Source organism: Coregonus clupeaformis, chromosome 19 (genome assembly GCF_020615455.1).
Source record: "Coregonus clupeaformis isolate EN_2021a chromosome 19, ASM2061545v1, whole genome shotgun sequence".
Taxonomy (NCBI): domain Eukaryota; kingdom Metazoa; phylum Chordata; class Actinopteri; order Salmoniformes; family Salmonidae; genus Coregonus; species Coregonus clupeaformis.
In genome coordinates, this window is record NC_059210.1 from 5,241,929 (window position 1) to 5,267,229 (window position 25,301).

A 25,301-nucleotide genomic window follows, 5' to 3' on the forward strand; every position below is an offset into this window, starting at 1 on the left:
TGGAGGAGGTGGTGTGATGGTGTGGAGTTGCTTTGCTGGTGACACTGTCTGTGATTTATTTAGAATTCAAGGCACACTTAACCAGCATGGCTACCACAGCATTCTGCAGCGATATGCCATCCCATCTGGTTTGCGCTACGCTATCATTTGTTATTCAACAGGACAATGACCCAAAACACACCTCCAGGCTGTGTAAGGGCTATTTGACCAAGGAGATTGATGGAGTGCTGCATCAGATGACCTGGCCTCCACAATCACCCGACCTCAACCCAATTGAGATGGTTTGGGATGAGTTGGACCGTAGAGTGAAGGAAAAGCAGCCAACAAGTGCTCAGCATATGTGGGAACTCCTTCAAGACTGTTGGAAAAGCATTCCTCATGAAGCTGGTTGAGAGAATGCCAAGAGTGTGCAAAGCTGTCATCAAGGCAAAGGGTGGCTACTTTGAAGAATCTAAAATCTAAAATATATTTTGATTTGTTTAACACTTTTTTGGTTACTACATGATTCCATAAGTGTTATTTCATAGTTTTGATATCTTCACTATTATTCTACAATGTAGAAAATAGTACAAACATAGAAAAACCCTTGAATGAGTAGGTGTGTCCAAACTTTTGACTGGTACTGTATGTGTAGATAGACATTTATGTTTAGGTTTTCAGTATATCACAAACTGTTTCTGCGTATTGGTTATTGATTTGGACACGTTAAAACTGTGTTTTGACATTGGGCTATTTATCAAAATGTCTTGTCAACAGGAAGCAGCGACAGCATAACTTTCAACTTATGTTTTAGGAATATAAATGTAACTTTCAACATTAATGTCCAATGGTATTGTACTTAATCAGGTAAAAACTGCTGAATGAGTCTAAAAACATGCTGCGATTGATTGATTTTGATGATATACCAGGAATCACCAAAACGGGTTTGCCCTGCCTACTGTTAAATATCTGACACTCCACTTCTTCTGTCCTGTAGATAAATAACTGCCAATCCCATTGAAATTTGTGGATGATTTGAGGATTTGATCAAGTCAAATGTATTTTCATCCCATTGGAGACAATATGTATAGTAGCAATGTCCCCCTAGCACCACAGCAGCACCTTTGGCAAAACAGCAATGTTGACACTCTCTCTGACAGTGCAAAGTCCTGCCACTCTGCAGCTCTTCTCTCGCTCAATGTAAACATGTCAAGTGACAGTTGACAGTGTGAAGTTGCAAAATAGGTGTTGGTCTCCAATAAACAACAAAAAGAGCATTAATTGACAGTGAAAGTAGATACAGTGCCTTCAAAAATTATTAATACCCATTGATTTATTCCACATTTTGTTGTGTTACAGCCTGAATTCAAAATGGATTAAATAGAAAAATGGATTAAGTGAAAACATGTTTTTAGAAATTTACGCAAATTCATTTACATAAGTATTCACACCCTTGAATCAATACTTTGTAGAAGCACCTTTGGCAGCATTTACAGCTTTTAGTTGTCTTGGGTATGTCTGTTTCAGCTTTGCACATCTGGATTTGGGGATTTTCTTCCATTCTTCCTTGCATATTTTCTGTGAAGTTAGATGGGGAGAGGCAGTGAACAGCAATCTTCAAATCTTTCCACAGATTTTCAATGGGATTCAACTCTGGGCTTTGGCTGGGCCACTCAAAGACTTTCACATTCTTGTTCTTAAGCCATTCCAGCATTGCTTTGACTGTATGCTTGGGGTCATTGTCCTGTTGGAACGTAAATCTTTGCCCCCAGTCTAAGGTCATTTTCACTCTGAAGCAGGTTCTCATTGTTCCCTCTATCCTTGCCAGTCTCCCAGTCCCTGCTGCTGAAAAGCATCCCCATAGCAGTTGATGCTGCCACCACCATGCTTCATGGTAGGGATAGTGTTACACGGGTGATGAGCTGTACCTGGTTTTCTCTAGACATAGCGTTTTGCATTCAGGCCAAATAGTAATTTTTTTGTCTCATCAGACCACAGAATCTTTTGCCTTATGCTCGCAGAGTCTTTCACGTGCCTTTTTGCAAACTCCAGACGTGCTGTCATGCCTTCTTCTCAGGAGTGGCATCCATCTTGCCACTCTCCCATAAAGCCCAGATTTGTGAAGTGCTGTAGAGACTGTTGTCCTTCTGGCAGGTTCTCCCATCTCAGCCAAGGAAGTAGTTCTGTCAGAGTTTTCATTGGGTTCTTGGTCACCTCCCTGACCCCTAAGTAAGTACAGGAGTAAAAATGTGCTTAATAAGTCACATAATAAGTTGCATGGACTCACTCTGTGTGCAATAATAGTTGTTAACATGATTTTTGAATGACTACCCCATCTCTGTACCACACACACAGTGGTGTGTATTCATGGATGCCAAGGGAAGCCAGGCTTCCCCAAAATATGTACCATCAAAAAAGAACAAAACATACCAAATAATTGATATTTAGTCTCTCTGTGATTCATAATTTTCCTTCAATTCGCAAGAGGCTGAATGTACCTCACCGGAGAAAGCATCCGAGCAAACAAAACAGTGCCCCCCTGTCTCAGTATGTATAGCCCATCTATTTGATGCTGTCTGGTCAAAAAGAGTACGACAATTATGCCACCCGTAGCATTGAATGCAAGGGAAGCCAGCCAGCATTTGGCTTCCCTTGATAAAAAAAAAATTAAATAATAGCCAATCAGCGTTGAGCTAAACTGAGTGAGCTCAGCTGTGAATGGTCCTGGCAAACCCACAAAAAAATTCACGGGAAGCCAGTTTGGATTTGGCTTCACACCAATCACATCAGAAGCCAAATGTCATTGAATTGTTGCATCTCGTTGTGTTGTTGTCCTGTATATAGGGATTTGGACTTGTGGTTTTACTTAATTATCCAAACTGGCCAATGATTATAACGGCGATTCTGATCCAACCATAAATTCATACATTGTGCCCCTAGCCTGAGAGGATGGAAGTTCAACATGTAGCTAGATGTAGTAGGCTAATGCTAACTATCTGGCCTGGCACATCGTTGCCCACTAAAGGAAGTTTGGCTAGTGAGCAAACATTTTAGCCAGGTAGCCTAGGACAACAAAAATGTAAAGTGTGTACTGTATGACAGAGTCACAGACCGTTTAGGCAACATGAAAGAGGAGGATGACATTGGCGTTTCTCTACAAGTAGGGTGAGTCTAAATGTATTTTTCTACTTGCAAGCAAGCAAGCTAGCACGCACGCAGACACACACACACACACACAGAAATCAGTACCAGGGCAGCCACATCATATTTAGCTTACGTTTATTGGACTAAATAGTTTTTTGTATATTTTAGTTGTTACTGCATTAGACTAAGCATAGGTGATTTGATGACGTTGAAATGTTGAAGTTGAAATGGTGCTGGAATAATGGAGGCAGCACCTGTTTTCTTTTCGACTTGCGGTAACTCTCCGCGCTTCTAAATCAATAGTTGTTTAGTAGTCCGAAAATGTCAGAAACATTCATTTGCTTGACCATGTTTGTTACATGCAATATGTTTTGTGGACTTCTCTGGGCAGATGTTGCTCTCCGGTTTTGTGGTGAAACAAAGGTGTGGTTGAATTTATTCTTCCACTGTGTCTTCTTATTGTCTCTGCCTCAGGCTAATATATCACGGTGTCAAGGCATATGATTGAACTAACCGTTTATAGAGCTAACAATGCAATTATCACAACATAAAGGTTGTAATATGGCTTTTTTTTCCTAGCTTGGTTTCCCTGGTGATTTTACCCACGCACCGCTCCTGCACACACATACAATTATCTATAACGTCACTCAGTCGTGAATTTCAAGCACAGATTCAATCACAAAGACCACAGAGGTTTTACAATGCATCGCAAAGAAGGGCACCTGTTGGTAGATGGGTGTAAATAAAAAAAGCAGACACTGAATATCAATTTGAGCATGATGAAGTTATCAATTACGCTTTGGCTGGTGTATCAATACACCCAGTCACTGCAAAGATACAGGTGTCCTTCCTAACTCAGTTGCCGGAGAGGAAGGAAACCGCTCAGGGATTTCACCATGAGGCCAATGGTGATTTTAAAACAGTTACATAGTTTAATGGCTGTGATAGGAGAAAATTGAGGATGGATCAACAACACTGTAGTTACTCCACAATCCTAACTTCATTGACATAGTGAAAAGAAGGAAGCTTGTACAGAATACAAATATTCCAAAACATGCATCCTGTTTGCAATAAGGCACTAAAATAAAACTGCAAATAATGTGGTACAGAAATGATCTTTATGTCCTGAATACAAAGTTCTATGTTTGGGGCAAATCCAACACATCACTGAGTACCATTCTTCATATTTTCAAGCATGGTGGTGGCTGCATCATGTTATGGGTATGCTTGTCATCGGCAAGGACTAGGGAGTTTTTTTTTAGGATTAAAATAAATGGAATAGAGCAAAGCACAGGCAAAATCCTAGAGGATTTGTTCAGTGTGCTTTCCAACAGACACTGGGAGACAAATTCACCTTTCAGCAAAGACAATAACCTAAAACACAAGGCCAAATATACACTGGAGTTGCTTACCAAGACGATGTTGAATGTTCCTGAGAGGTGTAGTTACAGTTTTGACTTAAATCGGCGTGAAGATCTATGGCAAGACTTGAAAATGGATGTCTATGATCAACAACCAACTTGACAGAACTTGAATAATTATTAAAATAATATTGTGCAAATATTGTACAATCCAGGTGTGCAAAGCTCTTAGAGACTTACCCAGAAAGACTCACAGCTGCCAAAGGTGATTCTAACATGTATTGACTCAGGGGTGTGAATACTTATGTAAATTAGATATTTCTGTATTTAATTTTCATAACATTTGCTAAATTTCTAAAAACATGTTTTCACTTTGTCATTATGGGGTATTGTGTGTAGATGGGTGAGAAAACAATATTTTAATTCATTTTGAATTCAGGCTTTAACTCAATAAAATGTGGAATAGGTCAAGGGTTATGAATACTTTCTGAAGGCACTGTATGCAAAGATCTTACAGACTTACCCCAAAACAAGGTGATTCTAACATGCATTGACTAAGGTTAAATATGTTTTCTTTTTCATATATATATTTTTTTACCATATAACTTTTCTTCCAATTTGACATTACAAAGTATTGTGTGTGGATCGTTGACAAAAAAGGACAATTAAATCAATTCTAATCCCACTTTGTAACATAACAAAATGTGTAAAAAGTCAATGGGTGTGAATACTTTCACGAAGGCACTATAGTAACTAGCCAACCAGTCACCTTACAAACATGTCACAAACAAACTGGGCTGTTTTCTCCAACTCAAGGTTAATCCTTTCTATGTCGTGGTAACAACCAGGGTTTCAAGCACTCAAGAGGCCATTTAACCCTCTAGTGAGTTGAACAGAGCAGCTCTATATTAACAGGGAGGGCTCTTTGGCCTAACAAAACGCTTTATAGCGTACGGATTACGGATGGACCTGTGTAAGAGGCAGGGAGGCATCTATGGTATGGGTTAATAAGTTAATAAGGACAAGAGCATGGGTACAATACAATGGATGTAGGGTTGATGAATGGCAGGTGTACTGTAGTGAGTGACGGATGGAGGGGTCGTTAGGTACTTACTGTGCTGTGTCTGTCACCACGGGTAAAGGGATGTCCTCGCTGACATAGTCCATGTCATCACACAAACTGTTCACCCGGGAGATGTCCATGGAAGGGCCGTCCAGTTTTCTCTTAACTGTGCGAGACAATACAAGAAGAGTCTTGATGATATACTCAATAATTAAGTTCAATGTAGCTTCCGTTTTTCTAAGTAAGAAGAAAATAGGCTAATTAAAAAAGTAAAGGATAGCCATTAGGGAAGTGTGAGGGTCTACCTGGAGAGGCAGGACAGCTCAGATTGAAAGTGGACCACGAGTGCTGAACGCCTGGAGTCAAGAAGAACAATAAGAAAGAAAGAAAGAAAGAAAGAAAGAAAGAAAGAAAGAAAGAAAGAAAGAAAGAAAGAAAGAAAGAAAGAAAGAAAGAAAGAAAGAAAGAAAGAAAGAAAGAAAGAAAGAAAGAAAGAAAGAAAGAAAGAAAGAAAGAAAGAAAGAAAGAAAAAGAAAGAAAGAAAGAAAGAAAGAAAGAAAGAAAGAAAGAAAGAAAGAAAAGGAGTGTGAGAAACAGGTGGAACAAACACACAGGTAGAAGATATGCTGACTAGTGGTCCTCTGTAGCTCAATTGGTAGAGCATGGCGCTTGTAACGCCAGGGTAGTGAGTTTGATCCCCGGGACCACCCATACGTAAAAATGTATGCACACATGACATATTATATTATTATTATTTTACTAGTCAATCAAGTATACAGTATGCCATTGAATGGTATCATCACACTAAGAAGAGGTTATTTTAGTCTGTGAAGATGATGATTGGTAACATCGTAAGGACCTAGCTACAGTCCAACAGTCAGCATAGTTTCATAAAGAATAAAGCATGATAGCAAATGGGGTTCCAGGAACTGGGTGACCACTCCAACCAAAGCAAAGGCAACTCAACCCTCTGGACCTTTAACATCAGTTTGTTTAACATTGTTCAGCCCGGAAGCTTCGGCTACACTGTTACTTTAGACCCACTCACACAGAAAGAAGAGAGAGAAGGGGGGGAGAGATAGAGAAGAGAGAGAGGGAGAAAGAGAGAGGGAGTGGTAGGCAGAGAGAGAGGGGGGAGAGATTGAGAGACACAGATAGAGACAGAGAGAGAAGGAGAAATAAAGAAGGGGGAGAGGGAGAGAGAGGGGAAAGCTAAGGACAGGGGGTACTGTGCAGCTCCTCCACCTCTCTCTTTCATTCAGTGGGACCGGGGACGCGAGCGAGCTTATCTGCTACACAAACACTGCAGGCGTATTAATATCTGGCCCTGTCAGAGCAAACACACTGGGTTAGGAGCACCAGAGAATGAAAACAAGCAGGGGCCAGAGAGCGAGAGATGATGGGGGCTGGGCAGAAAGAGGGAGACAGAGAGAGTGATAGACAGAGTGACAGAGAGAAAGAGAGAGAGAGACAAAGAGCGAGAGAGGGAGAGAGAGTGACAGCCTGGAAAGAGAGCGCCCCATTGAAAAGGGAGATTCTCACAGACGGCAGCCGGGCCAGAGGGCCAGACAGATAAGTGGAGTGATAAGCCGGACGCTGACTAAATCAAACAATGCCCAGTTTAATTCTGACCACTGGAGCTCCACAATGTCTGCTTATCACCCCAACCTCCCTCCCAGTCCCCCCTGTTCCCCGTTGAGTCCCCCGGCCCCGGACCCTGTCCCAGCCCTCACCCAGACTGGTGTTGGCAGGACAGCCAGAAAAGAAAACACCCAGGCTGGGCTGGTGGAGAGGAGAGGAGGGAGTCCAGGCCCTGCCTGCGTCTGTCTCTATGCTGGCTTCCAGTTTGCTCCGGTTGGTGACAAACTCTTAAAATACAGTCTAGATCTGGGTAAAAACCAACTGACTAATGATTAACACAGAGGATCTCTTAAAGGGACAAAGGATTGAGCCTGTAACTGCGTGAGTTGGAACTGAAGTGTGTCAAGAAGACTGGAGACCATGGAGTGATGTCAACTAGGAGATGGAGTCTTAGTGTAGAGAGGTGAGGGCTCACCTGTTTGTCTGAGCATCCGGGTGATGACTGAGGAGGAAAAGAAAGAACTTCTCAAAATGATGTCCTCAAAACCACTGCCTTAATATGACATACTGTATATAAAGAAATCAATCTACACAACCGATGGCATGGGATATGGACTCATCTCAACATTAGACCACTTTTGAGGTCAGAAAACATACGATAAACTTAGATTTTAGCATAATCTATGACTTTAACTCTTAATATAAGAGAGTGCAATGTCATTGCTGTTCCAACAACACTTTTCATCAACAAGAAAACTGTTAACAGTTTGTTTCCGCAGGATAAGAACCCATTTAAACGACCCATAATCTCCAGAGACAGTTTAATCTGCAGATGTCTGTTTTTATACACTGTTAGCAGTAGAAAGCACACCATGCTGCCTGGTGCCTGGACTCTAAACATGATCATTATTGACAACATGCTGTTGGGAGTATGGTGAGCATGGCTACTTAAATGTCTTTATGACATCAACAGACAGCCTTTCAAAAGCCTTGGCTCCACTAACTAGCCTCAACATCCAAAATACATGCAACTTGACAAATATGCTTTTTCCCCCCTCTAAAGTTCAAAGGCAGTAAGACACATGTTCCTGTTCATTATCTAAGTTACGTCCCTCCAATTAAGCACCAAACGAGATAGCATTTTCCCCCATAACTCCTTTCTCTGCTGGTTACGTTCTGCGTTTATATCCCTCTCCCTCCTTTTATGATTATGTGCTTTGACAGGAAAAACTCATAAAACACACTTATTAACCTCCAGACTGTGACGATTCATTTGGCGGTGGTTTTACACAGAATGCCCCCCCCCAACGGTCTAGCTAGCAACATCAGTAAGGTGAATACTGAGTAACTGAATGCAACATCTGTGGGAATGTTACCATTGATTCAATACAAAACACTAGCTTTCTGACTGACTCTTGCCACAACACCTCCTATTTTGAAGTACTTTCTGGCATTTTCTTCAGGTAAAATCTATCAAAGTGTAAGTGTCTGATGCCAGTGATGTGGACAAGTGGAGCAGTAAAGCGCTTGTACAGTATACATGACATCTAATCACCAGTGACTCTAATGACTTCCATCTGGCCTGGCCTGTCCCTGTTGGTGCTGGAGCCTAACCCAGCCACGTGGCAGCCATCTTGTGTCTGTCTTTCTATCACAGGGCCCCTGTTCCTCTCTCTGACTGACTGACATTCAAGCCTTGTATTACGAACAACCAGCTACACAACACAACACCTCCCCCCCATCCCTCTTCTCTCCCCCTATGGGGGAAGAGAGAGAATCACACCACTCACCACACCCTCCCACTCATAATGAAAGACCCACCTTACCATCCATAGGCATGCTGAGTCAGAGCATTCTTGAAATCGTTACTGTGTTGTGTCCCACGCACATGACACACTGTACATTACACAGATTCACTGTTACTTACAATGTACACCTTGAGCATTCAACTGAATGGTAAATAGCTAAGGATAAGCACATACTATCCTCAGGTTTGAACTATAGTCTCCTACCAAGGAATAATTGCATTACTCATAAACTCATATCTCTATAGCACTGCTTGAATTTCAAACAGAGGACTCCATCTGTGCCACACAAACGTTTCTCTCTCGTCTCCAGTGGCCCCTGACCAGTCAATTCAACAGAGTTAACACACAAAGCATCCAATATATTTTTACTGAAATGATAGCTTTACGGTCGCTTTTATTTTTCGTCCTGTGTAAATATCCCGTTTCTTGTTTTTTTTGTCTATATTTCTAAATTTTTTACTTTCACTCTTTAACTAAATATACTCTCCTGCAACCCGCCTCACCCAACGTGGAAAGGATTCTATTATTTCTTTATAACTTTCATCAAGAACCGTAAGCTGAAACGTGTGTAGCCGCAATCTGAATTGGCTACCTGCTATTAGTTACCGTTAGCGTCTCCACCACTGTCCGTGGCCTACACTATCCACCAGCCAGCTCTAGCTAGCCTGGACAATTCGTCGGCCAGTCTGCACAGCGTGCTATCGACCCAGCGTGCTATCGACCCATAGCTTATTGGACTTTCTGCCGGAATCACTGGACCCTAGCGCCGGATCATCACAACCAGCTAGCTAGCTGCAACTAAATGGCTACGTGTTATTAGTCACTGTTAGCGTCTTCATCTTTGTCCGTGGCCTACACTATCCACCAGCCAGCTCTAGCTAGCCTGGACAATTCGTCGGCCAGTCTGCACAGCGTGCTATCGACCCAGCGTGCTATCGACCCATAGCTTATTGGACTTTCTGCCGGAATCACTGGACCCTAGCGCCGGATCATCACAACCAGCTAGCTAGCTGCAACCTGTTGCTGGCTGATACCATTGCCATATAGCAAGCACCAGTTAGCCTTGAGCTAGCCTGCTAGCTCCCTGCTAGCTGTGCTGAAGCACCAATTTGAACTGCTCTCGGACTCACATATTGCTGTTCACTGGACCTTATGATCACTCAGCTGCACAGCTGATGCCTGCTGGACTGTTCCTTTACACGGTACTCTGTCCTGTTTTTTCTGTTTAGTCTTAGCCCAAACGTTATCGCTATTTCCAGTTGTGTCTTAGCTCTCTCTAATAACACGTGACTGCTTTATGCCTCTCTCCTATGTCAATTATGCCTTGCCTATTGCTGTTTGGGTTAGTTCTTATTATACAATTTCAATGTAGAACCCCTAGTCCCTCTCAAACTGTCTCATATAGTTCCTTTGTTCCCCCCATACACGCCGAGACCGGCTCAATCGATGCCTCCAATGATGCTATCTCTTTCATTGTTACCCAACACTTAGGATTACCTGAACTGTACTCATATCCTTCCATATCCTTTTCTGTACATAATGCCCTGAATCTTTTCTACAACGCCCGGAGAACTGCCCCCTTTATTCTATGTACCCAACGCACTAGAAGACCAGTTCTTAAAGCCTTTAGTCGTATCCTTATTCTACTCCTCCTCTGTTCCTCTGGTGATGTAGAGGCTAACCCAGGCCCTGCAGCCCCCAGTATCACTCCTACTCCCCCAGGAGCTATCATTTATTGACTTCTGTAACCGTAAAAGTCTTGGTTTTCTGCACATAAATATCAGAAGCCTCCTTCCTAAGTTTGAGTTATTCACTGCGTTAGCACACTCCGCCAACCCTGATGTTCTAGCAGTGTCTGAATCCTGGCTTAGGAAGGCCACCAAAAATTCTGAAATTTCCATCCCCAACTATAACATTTTCCGTCTAGATAGAACTGCCAAAGGGGGTGGAGTTGCAATCTACTGTAGAGATAGCCTGCAGAGCTCTATCATACTATCCAGGTCTGTGCCCAAACAGTTTGAGCTTTTAGTTCTAAAAATCCACCTTTCCAGAAATAAATCTCTCACTGTTGCCGCTTGCTACAGACCCCCTCAGCCCCCAGCTGTGCCCTGGACACCATATGTGAACTGATTGCCCCCCATCTATCCTCAGAGTTCGTACTGCTTGGTGACCTAAATTGGGATATGCTTAATACCCCAGCCATCCTACAATCCAAGCTAGATGCCCTCAACCTCACGCAAATTATCAACGAACCTACCAGGTACAACCCTAAATCCGTAAACATGGGTACCCTCATAGATATCATCCTGACTAACTTACCCTCTAAATACACCTCCGCTGTCTTCAACCAGGATCTCAGCGATCACTGCCTTATTGCCTGCGTCCGTAACGGGTCCGCGGTCAAACGACCACCCCTCATCACTGTCAAACGCTCCCAAAAACACTTCAGCGAGCAGGCCTTCCTAATTGACCTGGCCCAGGTATCCTGGATGGATATAGATCTCATTCCGTCAGTAGAGGATGCCTGGTTGTTCTTTAAAAGTAATTTCCTCTCAATCTTAAATAGACATGCCCCATTCAAAAAATACAGAACTAAGAACAGATACAGCCCCTGGTTCTCCTCAGACTTGACTGCCCTTGACCAGCACAAAAACATCCTGTGGCGTACTGCATTAGCATCAAATAGCCCCCGTGATATGCAACTTTTCAGGGAAGTTAGGAACCAATATACACAAGCAGTTAGGAAAGCAAAGGCTAACTTTTTCAAACAGAAATTTGCATCCTGTAGCACTAACTCCAAAAAGTTTTGGGACACTGTAAAGTCCATGGAAAATAAGAGCACTTCCTCCCAGCTGCCCACTGCACTGAGGCTAGGAAACACTATCACCACCGATAAATCTACAATAATCGAGAATTTCAACAAGCATTTTGCTACGGCTGGCCATGCTTTCCACCTGGCTACCACTACCCCGGCCACCAGCTCTGCACCCTCCGCTGCAACTTGCCCATGCCCCCCCGCTTCTCCTTCACACAAATCCAGACAGCTGATGTTCTAAAAGAGCTGCAAAATCTGGACCCCTACAAATCATCTGGACTAGACAATCTGGACCCTTTCTTTCTAAAACTAGCCGCCGAAATTGTCGCAACCCCTATTACTAGCCTGTTCAACCTCTCTTTCGTAACGTCTGAGATCCCCAGAGATTGAAAGCTGCCGCGGTCATCCCCCTCTTCAAAGGGGGTGACACTCTAGATCCAAACTGTTACAGACCCATATCCATCCTGCCCTGCCTTTCAAAAGTTTTTGAAAGCCAAGTCAACAAACAGATCACCAACCATTTCGAATCCCACCGTACCTTCTCTGCTATGCAATCCGGTTTCCGAGCTGGTCATGGGTGCACTTCAGCCACGCTCAAGGTCCTAAATGATATTATAACCGCGATCGATAATAGACAGTACTGTGCAGCCGTTTTCATTGACCTGGCCAAGGCTTTCGACTCTGTCAACCACCGCATTCTTATTGGCAGACTAAATAGCCTTGGTTTCTCTAATGACTGCCTCGCCTGGTTCACCAACTACTTCTCAGATAGAGTTCAATGTGTCAAATCGGAGGGCCTGTTGTCTGGACCTATGGCAGTCTCTATGGGGGTGCCACAGGGTTCAATTCTTGGGCCAACTCTTTTCTCTGTGTATATCAATGACGTCGCTCTTGCTGCTGGTGACTCTCAGATCCACCTCTACGCAGACGACACCATTTTGTATACATCTGGCCCTTCATTGGACACTGTGTTAACAAACCTCCAAACGAGCTTCAATTCCATACAACACTCCTTCAGTAGCCTCCAACTGCTCTTAAACACTAGTAAAACAAAATGCATGCTCTTCAACCGAACGCTGCTTGCACCCGCCCACCCGACTAGAATCACTACTCTAGACGGGTCTGACCTAGAGTACGTGGACAACTACAAATATCTAGGTGTCTGGTTAGACTGTAAACTCTCCTTCCAGACTCACATTAAGAATCTCCAATCCAAAGTTAAATCTAGAATCGGTTTCCTATTTCGCAACAAAGCCTCCTTCACTCATGCTGCCAAACATGCCCTTGTAAAACTGACTATCCTACCGATCCTTGACTTCGGCGATGTCATTTACAAAATAGCCTCCAACACTCTACTCAGCAAATTGGATGTTGTCTATCACAGTGCCATCCGTTTTGTCTCCAAAGCCCCATATAATACCCACCACTGTGACCTGTACGCTCTTGTTGGCTGGTCCTCACTACATATTCGTCGCCAAACCCACTGGCTCCAGGCCATCTATAAATCACTGCTAGGCAAATCCCCGCCTTATCTTAGCTCATTGGTCACCATAGCAACACCCACCCGTAGTCTGCGCTCCAGCGGGTATATCTCACTGGTCATCCCCAAAGCCAACACCTCCTTTGGCCGCAATTCCTTCCAGTTCTCTGCTGCCAATGACTGGAACAAACTGCAAAAATCTCTGAAGCTGGAGACGCTTATCTCCCTCACTAACTTTAGGCATCAGTTGTCAGAGCACCTTACCGATCACTGCACCTGTACACAGCCCATCTGAAATTAGCCCGCCAACTACCTCATCCCTATATTGTTATTTATTTTGCTCATCTGTACCCCAGTATCTCTATTTGCACATCATCTCTTGCACATCATTCCAGTGTTAATACTAAATTGTAATTATTTTGCACTATAGCCTATTTTATTGCCTTACCTCCATAACTTGCTAAATTTGCACACTGTATATTAATTGTATTTCTGTTGTATTTTTTTGATTTTTGTTTTGTTTTACCCCATATGTAACTCTGTGTTGTTGTTTTTATCGCACTGCTATGCTTTATCTTGGCCAGGTCGCAGTTGTGAATGAGAACTTGTTCTCAACTGGTTTACCTGGTTAAATAAAGGTGAAATAAAAAATAAAATAAAAAAAAAAAGCTGCAAAACATAAGTCTGCATGACATCATTTCAAGGGGCCCTTAAATACATTATTTAATCAAATGAAGTTTGAATTGAAAGAAAAAACTGTTTCATTACTATGGTAATTCACTTTGGAAAATGCTCCTCATATGTGACTCATTTCAGGAAGCTAGGTGTATGTCGCACGTCACTACTTCACAGGAGCGGCATTTGAACGTAAACATACATTTTTTATCAAAATGTGTTTTTTGGCACAAATGCCTTCTGGAACGTGAACTTTAATGTGCCTTAATAAGAAACTTGTATTCCATCCATAAATACGAATAAAATTGTTACTACTTAGTTTAGCCACAGAAAAAGACAGGAACCTTCCCGCTAGCCATGAATGGCTAAGATAATGGATGGGCTGGAAAAGCTGGGAGATGAGTTTGGATTGGTCTGCCATGTAGCATGCTTCTGTCTATAACGTGAGCTGTTCAGTATGTGTTGACAGTCCTTTCTACCGTGCAGTTTTTGAAAGATATAACATTAGCCATCGAGAACTACAAAAGTTCTGCTACTTTTCTCAACAACATTGTTGCCCATAGCAGGCGCTATCGACAGATCAGTTGGAAAAAGTGATGGGCTACTTTTTGCACAAGCCACGGTCAGTATGGACCGGAGTGACTTGACACAACGCTGGCCAAACAAGATGTAGCTACAAACAAAACAGAGTTAAATGGTTCCAGTCTGCTGTGAAGCGTTCATCCATGTATAAGGCTAAGAGTCTAGCTACATTTTCAGATATAAGTTCCTAATTTTGTCAGAAAGTCAGTTTTATTGCAAGTTAAAGCGTACTGTTAGTTAGCTATCAAATGTTAGCTTGCTGGCTCGCTAGCTAACATTACGTGGATGATCTGTGTAGTAATATTTTTTGAATCAGAAACATTATTTGCATTGCTAATTATAGCCTAATGTTAGCTAGCTAACATTGAACCTCGTTTGTTAGCTTTAGCTACCTGCAGATTCATACTACAGCTATGACAATGTTTGTATTGGTAGTAGTATGAGTTGGGATTATGCCAGTTCATTGTTTAGCTAGCTAGCTACCTGGCTAGCTACATGTATAAATAAAAAAGACTCCACTTTGGCTGGATTATTACATGACCCATCAAATTAGCCAGGTGTGTCTGGGGGGGATTACGGCCATCTATTGTATTTCATGAACATGTATACATGTCTAGACAATAGTGACCCACTCACTTAGTTAGATGTGGCTGGGGGGTGGTTATAGTATTTTCTTCACATGACCATCAATTTAGACAAGTGTGTCGGGTAAACTTCATTTAATAATAAAATATAATCTAATAATAAAATATTTTTATCTGGAGACTTTCTGTTTTTGATATTGCTTCTATGCAAGTAACCACTTCACTGTACCGTTTACACCTTCAGAATCCTGTGCATGTGACAAATAAACATAGATTTGATTTGATATAGCGTGTGTTTACCACATGGCCTCACATGTGAATCCTTAAAGAGATGTGTGGGGCTTAAGAGGGTGTGAACGATGCTGAATGGGTGTAGACAAAGAAGAGCACTCCAGTAGGTGTACCAAAACATTCAAGGGCATTTTTCTCAAAAGTGGGGTTACAAGTTTAGCAACTTTCGAAGCAGAATTATAATAATATGCCATTTAGCAGACACTTTTATCCAAAGCGACTTACAGTCATGCGTGCATACATTTTTGTGTATGGGTGGTCCCGGGGCTCGAACCCACTACCTTGGCGTTTCAAGCGCCGTGCTCTACCAGTTGAGCTACAGAGGACCACAATTACTTTCCCATTGTTCCTCAACTGTAGTATATGATATACAATTTTCTAGCTCTGAGTCTCTACTTTTATCCAATGTAAAAAACACAATTTCAAATGTTGCTACATAAGACCGAATTGAGGCGGTCACATATGACATCTGCTTCAAACACAGCTGTCTCAAACTGTGCTAAAATAACAGTCTATCGCCTTACATCCATGCTAATTTCTCCTATGGTCTCTTTTTTGCTTTCTTGAGTAAGGCAGCTCCAAAATGCAGGTGTAGCCAGCGGATAATACGGAGTGTAGGGGTTGGTAATGTTCTCTAGTTGCGCCATGATTAGCTCAGTGTTCTGTCACTCATGAGGACACTATGTCACCGCAAAATCTACGGGTAGAGCTCGAAAATTCAGGCCCCTTGGGTGCTGCCATAGACTTACATTAGAAGTGCCCACCCAAGAAGGCTCAAGGTCATTGGCCACAGATAAAATTACGTCAAATCACGTTATATCTACCGTAGCTTTGATTGGACTGATCATGTCACCGTCATACTTTCAAAATCTTAGCTAGAAAGCGCAGTGGTCTAAGCGCAGTGGTCTAAGGCACTGCATCGCAGTGCTAACTGTGCCACTAGAGATCCTGGTTCGAATCCAGGCTCTGTCGCAGCCGGCCGCGACCGGGAGACTCATGGGCGGCGCACAATTGGCCCAGCGTTGTCCAGGGTAGGGGAGGGAATGGCCGGCAGGGATGTAGCTCAGTTGATAGAGCATGGCGTTTGCAACGCCAGGGTTGTGGGTTCGATTCCCACGGGGGGCCAGTATAAAAAATTACAAAAAATAAAAATTATTCACTAACTGTAAGTCGCTCTGGATAAGAGCGTCTGCTAAATGACTAAAATGTAAATGTAAAGCTAGACAACCAGTCATCATCATGCATCATGTCGGCAATCTACTGGCAAATCCTTTTCAATCCTTGTCATATGAATATAAATTATAGATAAAACGTATCGGTGCTCATCGGCCATTGGACATAAACATTACATAACAAGTTGGAAATCGCAAATTCAACAATGAGTGCTAAGGCGCCACTGCAGCCCCGGGTTCGATCCCAGGCTGTGTCACAGGCGGCTCTGACCGGGAGACCCATGAGGTGGCGCACAATTGGCCCAGCGTCGTCCGGGTTAGGGGAGGGTTTGGTCGGCCGGGATATCCTTGTCTCATCGTGCTCTAGCGACTCCTTATGGTGGGCCGGGGACTGGAAGCTGACTCGTCAGTTCGACAGTGTTTCCTCCAACACATTGGTGCAGCTGGCTTCCGGGTTAAGTGAGCAGTGTGTCAAGAAGCAGTGCGGCTTTGCTCTCGACCTTCGCCGAGTCCATAGGGGAGTTGCAGCGATGAGACAAAATCGTAACTTCAATTGGATATCACGAAAAAGGGGGTAACGCCATGGGCCAGAAAAGTTTTAATACATTGGCCATGCTGTCAATCCAGCATGATTTCTGCAGCGTTCAAAACACCTGGAAACTCGGAACTGTGAAATCTCAGACGTCAGTGAGTTCAAGACAACTGGGAACTCAGATAAAACTAGCTCCGACTGGGAAAATAATTTTGAACGGTCATCCAACACAGAATTCCAAGTCGGGATTTCGGGCCTCTTTCTAGAGCCCACAAGAAGGACCGCCGCGCCACCTTCTTATTTAAGTGAGCACAGCACAACAAGGTGAGCCCAAAAATGTATTGTATGCTGCTGCATAAATTATGTAATATGCCAGGGAGATATGTATACTGTAGCTAAGAAAGTAATACTAAGTGTATGTTGAGTGGTAAACTGTTAGTAGCCCATGTGCCTCATCCCTAATAATTTAGTCCCTTTCCCCCTCATAATTTAGCCTACTGTTCTGACTTGTTGGTGCACATGTAGCCTATAGCCTGTTTTAGAGAAATGTGATCATCAAATATCGTAAGAGCTTTCATTGTCTGCTTATATGCCCCCTTTATTTATCCTACAGTTCTGACTTGGTGTACAGGGAGAATACTGTAAGAACGGCCCATGTTCTGAATTCTGTTGCTGTACATTTCAAAAGTGCTGAACAAATAGTTATATTGACTACGTCCGTCCTAGCTCGCTCATTAATGTCTTAATCCAAATTACGGATTGCCTCTTATCTGCTCGTCATCCCCTTATGCCATAGTTTGTACATCTCAATTGTCAGTAGAAACCACATTTGTTTAAGCAAGTCAACCATATCAGCAATGGGTTTTTTTAAGGCAGTGAATGCGGCTGAATGAACTGTTTCGCTGCCAGACAAGGCTTGGCTGATAGCCAGGTGTAGCAGTGGTAAGGATTCAATACATGGTGCTGAAAAGAAAGCTCTACTGTTGGGATACCTTTATGTAGGCCCTAACAGTTTGTGGGCACCATTTGTATTAATGTATTGTTTAGTTTTGTGTTGTGTTGTGTAGTGACTTTGCTGGCATGCATCCCCCAAAAAATTGGTGAGTTTGCCCCAACAAGATTTACATGCTAAAATCGACACTGCCATTATGGCAGTATCCCACTGGGCAAAAACTGGTTGAATCAATGTTGTTTCCACGTCATTTCAACAAAAAAAATATATGTGATGACGTTGAATTAACGTGGAAAACTCATTATATTTGCAAAAAGTCAGTAACGTAAGGGAATTTCATATTTTTTTTACCCAACTTTGAACCTAAATCCAATGATCTTGTGACATTTTTTGTTGATTTCACGTTGAATTCATGTTAGTTGACAACTCAACCGAATGTGAATCAAAACTAGACGTTGAAATTACATCTGTTCCCAGTGTAATCTATCTTCACTTTAAGCCAAACATTAGGAGTGTCTGTAAGACGACCAACTGTAATGAAACCAGTTCCTTCCAGTACTGTCCAGTTACCTGGCTGTTCTTCTAGAAAGAAGGGGACCTCTTTCTTCTCGTCTTTATCTTCGATGTGGTCGAAGGTGATCTGAGGAATGGACATCCTCTTCTCTCCAGTGATTGTCAGGGAGCCGTTGTCACGAACCATCTTCAGTTTCCTCTTGGGGCGCTTTCTCTGAAGACACAACAGAGACAGAAACACAAGAAAAGCATCATCAGGACTGTCCTGAACACAAACTCAGCATCGGTCATTAGGGCCAGGAGTTTCGCTGGTCAGGTTTATGTGGTCACTCCTGGTCCTGTGGGAATAAACAGGTAAGGCCAAGGGTCACATGTGGCCAATCACTACCTCCATATGATAAACAAGTTGTTTGTTTGTTTTTTTGGTTGCACAGAATTGTTTTAGCACTATCACTTGTTGTTTATACCTCATTTGCTATTTCTAACATTGCATATACTGTTCAGTAAACGTTGATGATGCATTGCCTAACCATTCATAATGTTGATGCCTCAGTATTTGCTTTTTAAGCAATGATTCGTGCACACTTAAACCTCTTCAAATAATATATTTCTGACATTTCAAATCTACCTGCACTATAGCATGGTGACTTAGGCGATGTCTTCTAATCTATGCAGGTTTAACTGAGGTCAAAGCTCTCTAAGTCTCTGAATGCCTCCGGACCTTCATTGTGCTCCACTCCATCTCCCAGAGCAAGCTTTATAGACTGACTGCTTTATAGAAACGGAATGATTTTTACTCAGTGACAGACACACAGTCTCCTGGCATTGACTGGCCCACAGTCCTGTCCAAATACCAGAATGTGCCTGAATTCTGAATGACTCATTAGGAACAGAGGGGAGAGGGATAGAGGAGAGAGAGAGAGAAGGTGAGAGAGAGAGAAGGAGAAAAGTCACATGCAGAAACAGAAAGGGACGGAAGCAGCCTTCACTCTCCCCAATATGTGTGGGTTCAATGCTAAACAAAGATTTTTTTGTTGTTGTTCTACCAACACAAAGGTTTACTCCCATGAGAAAGGCAGCGGTGACATCATCTCAACTGACTGTGTCTTTGTGTGGGGGAGACAAAGGCCTGGAGTCATCCTGGTGGCTCACTGGCTCAGGCCTCGAGGGGTAGGGGGTATGTGGTGGGGGTGGGTGGCTGCTGACTGGGGAAAGGGAGTGGATGGGGGGCTTAACTTGTTCTTTCACAGTCAGTTCCATGCCCTAAGCACCACCACACAGCTAATGTAGTTAAGTTAAAAACCACACTGTTGAAGGGGATAATACTAGGTCTGTCTGTCAGCCAGATGGATGGCTCATATCCCTACCAAACAGCTTTTTCCTGTGGGCAGCTCTCTTTCTGACATCTCTGGGAATTGAGATGGGATGCATGTGTGCCGAGAGACAGGTTGACCAGATATATTAGCTGTTGATTGACAAAGCAGCTATAGTGCATCAGTAGAATGCAGAGGCAAACTGTTGCTTCTCTCTGAACAGGGTTAAAGGTGCATAATGTGTGAATAAACCTACAGTATTTGCTTTTTAATAACTGAAGTAGTAATGCAGTTTTTACCTTGTTTCTGAGGTTTGGGCTGTTGTTTTCAGAATTAATGGTAGGGATGTAGTCTCCGGTGAGGACGTACATCTTCCAGGTGGCGGGACAGCCTTCTGGTTTCTCTGCTACATAGCACCGCCACAGCGTCTGAGGAAGAGGATGGACACAAACAGTGAACCAGTGTGATAAATGTTTTAATCATATCATTTACCAGGGTAAACCCAGCGGGTGAGCTGATCACCTGGACATTTTCTCAGCTCTAGGTAGAAGTTGGCCTTAGGCACAGATCTAGAATCAGCCCTATCCGAACCTTAACCAACTGACCTTATGTCAGTGCAACGCTGTGCTCTGACAGAGACGACTCTTCCCTCTGAAGCAGATTCCTTGTTTCACAACTTCAGTCTGACATTTTTTTGTGAAAAATCCTATACCCATTCCATTTTTAGCTCTGCACCGACATCATCATCATCATCACTATTATGTGCATTTAGTGTCTCTACGTTTCTAAATGTCACCACAATAAGGAGTCTCTATGTAAATGCAGCTGTGCGATTCTGTGTTTGTTCAGAGTCAATGTGATCCTTGTGATGGCCAGCTCCTGGCGAATAAAACCGGCTGCTATTTGCCTGTCGTCTCCATCTGGGAGAGAACAGGACAGGACCGCTCACCTTTTCCAGGACATAGCGGGAATATGCAGACTACAAACACTGCTGCTCCTCTAAAACTACTAGACTGCTTTTTGAAGCTTACATTGGCAAGATCTGGAGGGAACAAATGTGTTCTGTAAAGAATCGAATTCGGGAGATTGAGTGGTTTTGGACATGTTTTAATTCAACCTGTCTGACCTCCTAGCCTGAAGATGTTACATGAGTGAAGCACTAAATCAAAGATGGTGTGCGTCAGACCAGGCCAGACCAGCCCAGGTCCAACTGTCACGACTTCCTCCGAAGCTGCCTCCTCTCCTTGTTCGGGCAGGCTTCGGCGTTCGTCGTCATCGGCCTTCTAGCCACTGCCGCATCTCATATCATCATTCCATTTGTTTTGTCTTGTCATTTACACACACCTGGTTCATATCCCATCATTAGCACTTGTATGTCCTTGTGGGTGATTGTTCTATGTGAGGAGAGAGTAGCTCAGTTGAGCTACGTGTATTTTGCATTGCCGGGGTATATTTTCCCCGTGTGCCTGTTTTTGCTCCAGTGCACCTGTTTTGCGCACTTGACTGTTTGACGCTATCCTGCGTAACTCTGTTTTCCGGAATAAACTCTGTATTCTATGATTTACCCTCCTGCGCCTGACTCCTTCAAATCACCCATCACAGAATCACCCACCCGCTATGGAGTCAGCGGGAGAGGAGCGCATGCCTGGAGTCGTGGCACGGGTGCAGGAGCATTCGACGATGCTAGCCAGCTTGGGAGAAGCGAACGTGAAGGCAGACGCACTGTCACGGCTGTATGACACAGAGGAGAGGCCCAGAGACAACACCCCCATACTCCCGGCCTCCTGCATAGTGGTGCCGGTAGTATGGGCGATGGACGCGGATATAGTGCAGGCATTACGCACAGAGCCATCTCCACCTCAGTGTCCCGCTGGGCTGCAGTACGTGCCTGCTCTTGTCCATGACCATCTGATCTACTGGGCACACACGTCCCCCTCCTCTGGTCACCCAGGTATCGTCGTACAGTGCGCTGCCTGACCGGAAAGTACTGGTGGCCTACCTTGGCTAAGGACATGAGGGTGTCTCCTCCTGCTCGGTGTGCGCCCAGAGTAAGGCACCTAGGCACCTCCCATGGTCTTACCTAAGTATTGATTTCCTGACTGATCTGCCCCTCTCTCAAGGTAACACCACCATCCTGGTCGTTGTGGACCGCTTTTCCAAGGCCTGTAGCCTCCTTCCTTTGCCCGGTCTCCCCACGGCCCTGCAGACTGCGGAGGCCCTGTTTATACATATCTTCCGGCACTACGGGGTACCAGAGGACATAGTGTCTGACCAGGGTCCCCAGTTCACATCCAAGGTCTGGAAGGCGTTCATGGAACGTCTGGGGGTCTCGGTCAGTCTGACCTCTGGTTTCAACCCCGAGAGTAATGGAACGGGTAAATCATGATGTGGGTAGGTTCCTGCGGTCCTACTGCCAGGATAGTGTTCTTGCCATGGGCCGAATATGCCCAGAACTCTCTCCGTCACTCCTCCACTAACCTAACGCCATTCCAATGTGTTTTAGGTTATCAACCGGTTCTGGCACCGTGGCACCAGAGCCAGACCGAGGCTCCTGCGGTGGATGACTGGTTTCGGCATGCGGAAGGAGACGTGGAACGATGCTCACGTCCATCTCCAACGCGCTGTGCGTCGTCAGAAGGTCAATGCTGACCGCCACCGCAGTGAGGCCCCGGTCTTCGTACCAGGTGATCGGTTCTGGCTCTCGACCCGGAATCTGCCCCAAAGCCTGCCCTGCCGGAAGCTGAGCCCGCGGTTTGTGGGGCCGTTCAAAGTCCTGAGGAGGATAAACGAGGTTACTTATAGGTTATTACTTCCCCATGATTATCGTATTAACCCCTCGTTTCATGTGTCTCTCCTCAGGCCGGTGGTGGCTGGTCCGCTCCAGGAATCTGAGGTGCGGGAGGTCCCTCCGCCTCCCGGGACATCGAGGGGGCCCCGGCGTACTCCGTCCGTTCCATCCTGGATTCGAGGTGTCGGGTGGGGGGCCTTCAGTACCTTGTGGAGTGGGAGGGGTACGGTCCGGAGGTAAGGTGCTGGGTCCCGATGAGGGATATCCTCGATCCCTCCCTGTTGCGGGATTTCCACCGTCGCCATCCGGCTCGCCCTGCTCCGCGTCCTCCTGGACATCCCCGAGACTGGTGTCGGCACGCTGCTGGAGCGGGGGGTACTGTCACGACTTCCTCCGAAGCTGCCTCCTCTCCTTGTTCGGGCAGGCTTCGGTGTTTGTCGTCACCGGCCTTCTAGCCACTGCCGCATCTCATATCATCATTCCATTTGTTTTTTCTTGTCATTTACACACACCTGGTTCATATCCCCTTATTCGTACTTGTATAAGTGTTCCCTCTGCCCCCTTGTCCTTGTGTTTGACGCTATCCTGCGTAACTCTGTTTTCCAGAATAAACTCTGTATTCTGTGATTTACCCTCCTGCGCCTGACTCCTTCAAATCACCCATCACACCTACACTCTTTGAAAAAAGGGTTCCAAAATGGTTCTTCAGCTGTCCCCATAGAATAATCATTTTTGGTTCCAGGTAGAACCATTTTGGGTTCCATGTAGAACCCTCGGTGGAAAGGGTTCTACATGGAACCCAAAACTGTTGTAATTGGAACCAAAATGGTTCTACCAGGAACCAACAAGGGTTCTTCAAAGGGTTCTCCTATGGGGACAGCCGAAGAACCCTTTTAGGTATCTAGATAGCACCTTTTTTCTAAGAGCGCAGAGAGATTCAACGGTCTACAGTACGTCCCATATGTCATTACTCTGTTTAAGCTCTATGTATACACTCCTTACTATACATGTTCTCTCCTATACATAGCTGTTGAGATCCCAGACAAGACAGAGTGAGTGATTGACTGGTGGGTGGCTGTCTGTCTGTGTCTCAGTCAGTCAGTACCTGGATTAGTGAGGCTGCAGCCGGGATCTGTCTGTTGAAATGTTTCTGTCTCTGTTTCTGCTGCACCTTCAGAGCAAAGCCTGAGCCCAGTATACCCTGGAGAGATAACGAGAGAAAGAGATAACGAGAGAGAGAGGGAGAAAGAGATTGAGAGACAGAGAGAGACATCACAACACTGTGAAAAGGACCTGGAGCTGCACACTGCGGCAACAGACAACACAGTATTGATGGAAGGCAATATAGTGTATTATGAATTATGTACACATTATGCTATTTAGATTATTAAGGAGGAAGAGGAGGTGGGTGAGGAGGAGGAGGAGGAGGAGGAGGGGTAATTACTGCAGGAAGAGCGAAGAAGGAGATGGCGAAGACGCTGAAGCAGGAGGCGATGGCCTTCCCTATCCACGTCTGAGGAACCTTGTCCCCATAGCCAATGGTGGTCACCGTCACCTGGGGACACAAGACAGTGGAGATGGGATGATACTCTACATTGGGGAAAACAAGGAAATGTTTCCACACACTGATTTTATATCCATTTAAATGTCAACTAAAGAAGTTAAGAGTTTTTAAGGCGTTTCTAATAATGAGCTGCTTGGTTGTAAAGAGGTCATTGAACACAGTGCTTTCACAGCTCCTTCAGCTTGGCGATAACAACAAGGGCCAGATCATGAAGAGAAAGTTCATCAGACTTATTGGCCCCGCTCCATATCTGTCACTATTCAACAGTTGAACTTCACTCAATAGGAATACGATTCTGACTGGGACTAATCCACAGTGAAGGGAGGAATTTGGCCGAGCGGGAGAGGAAAACAAATCCCCCCTGCATTTGCATGTACAATCACTCTGAAAGCTGAGCCAATTGTGACACATTGAGAGAAGCACTTGGCTTACAGTGGAGTGTCTTTGGGGCGCCGTGTGACCATGTGCTGTGTGCTGACACAAAGAGGGTGATGTAAGGTGAGATACTTAAAAGGCTTTGGGAGTAAAGAGGAAGAAGCCGAGTAGGAGGGAGGGGGTGAGGGGGTGGTTAATCCTCATCTACAAATGGTATGACTAAACAATGGGCCTGACATCAGTGTGGAATAGTCCACTCAACAACACCCCCGCATTCAAACCCCATGGCCCAGTTTTTCAAAAGTTATCTTTCTGGATTTATCTATCATAGAAATAGAATGAACAGAACGGAAGTCCCCATTCAAGTCAATGACTTGTCCATTCTATTCATTGTATTTCTATGCATGCAATCCTATCCGATAGGCAAAATCCAGTTCGCTAACTTTTGAAAAACTGGGCCCTGGTGTAAGCGCTGCAATCCAAGTGGGTGGCGAAGCCTCTACATGTCTTCAAGGTCTATTTCTCCCTCTCTATGTGTGAGTGTGTGTCATTGCCATACCACGCCTGCCATCTTATGGTTCATAGTAAACACCACAGACCCTATGTGTGGCATCACACCATAAACTAAGTTCATGTATATGGCACACTGCCTCTCTCTCTGTCTCTCCCTATCCCTCCTGAAATCAATCGCTTTTCTGTCTCTCTCTCCAAATATATTTTCTCAGAGGT

The 25,301-nt window shown here is 44.3% G+C and overlaps 1 protein-coding gene across 1 annotated transcript in view; it reads right to left on the bottom strand.

Moving 5' to 3' along the window:
• Window positions 1-25,301, bottom strand: part of LOC121531487 (potassium voltage-gated channel subfamily KQT member 1-like) — an 82,316-nt gene that overhangs the window by 21,801 nt on the left and 35,214 nt on the right. Inside the window, exons 7-11 of the mRNA XM_041836724.1 lie at window positions 24,078-24,188; window positions 23,739-23,834; window positions 20,145-20,273; window positions 18,590-18,746; window positions 5,599-5,713 (exon numbers count right to left, since the gene is read on the bottom strand). Of these exons, the coding sequence (XP_041692658.1) occupies window positions 5,599-5,713; window positions 18,590-18,746; window positions 20,145-20,273; window positions 23,739-23,834; window positions 24,078-24,188 (608 nt within the window). The remainder of the gene's footprint in view (window positions 1-5,598; window positions 5,714-18,589; window positions 18,747-20,144; window positions 20,274-23,738; window positions 23,835-24,077; window positions 24,189-25,301) is intronic.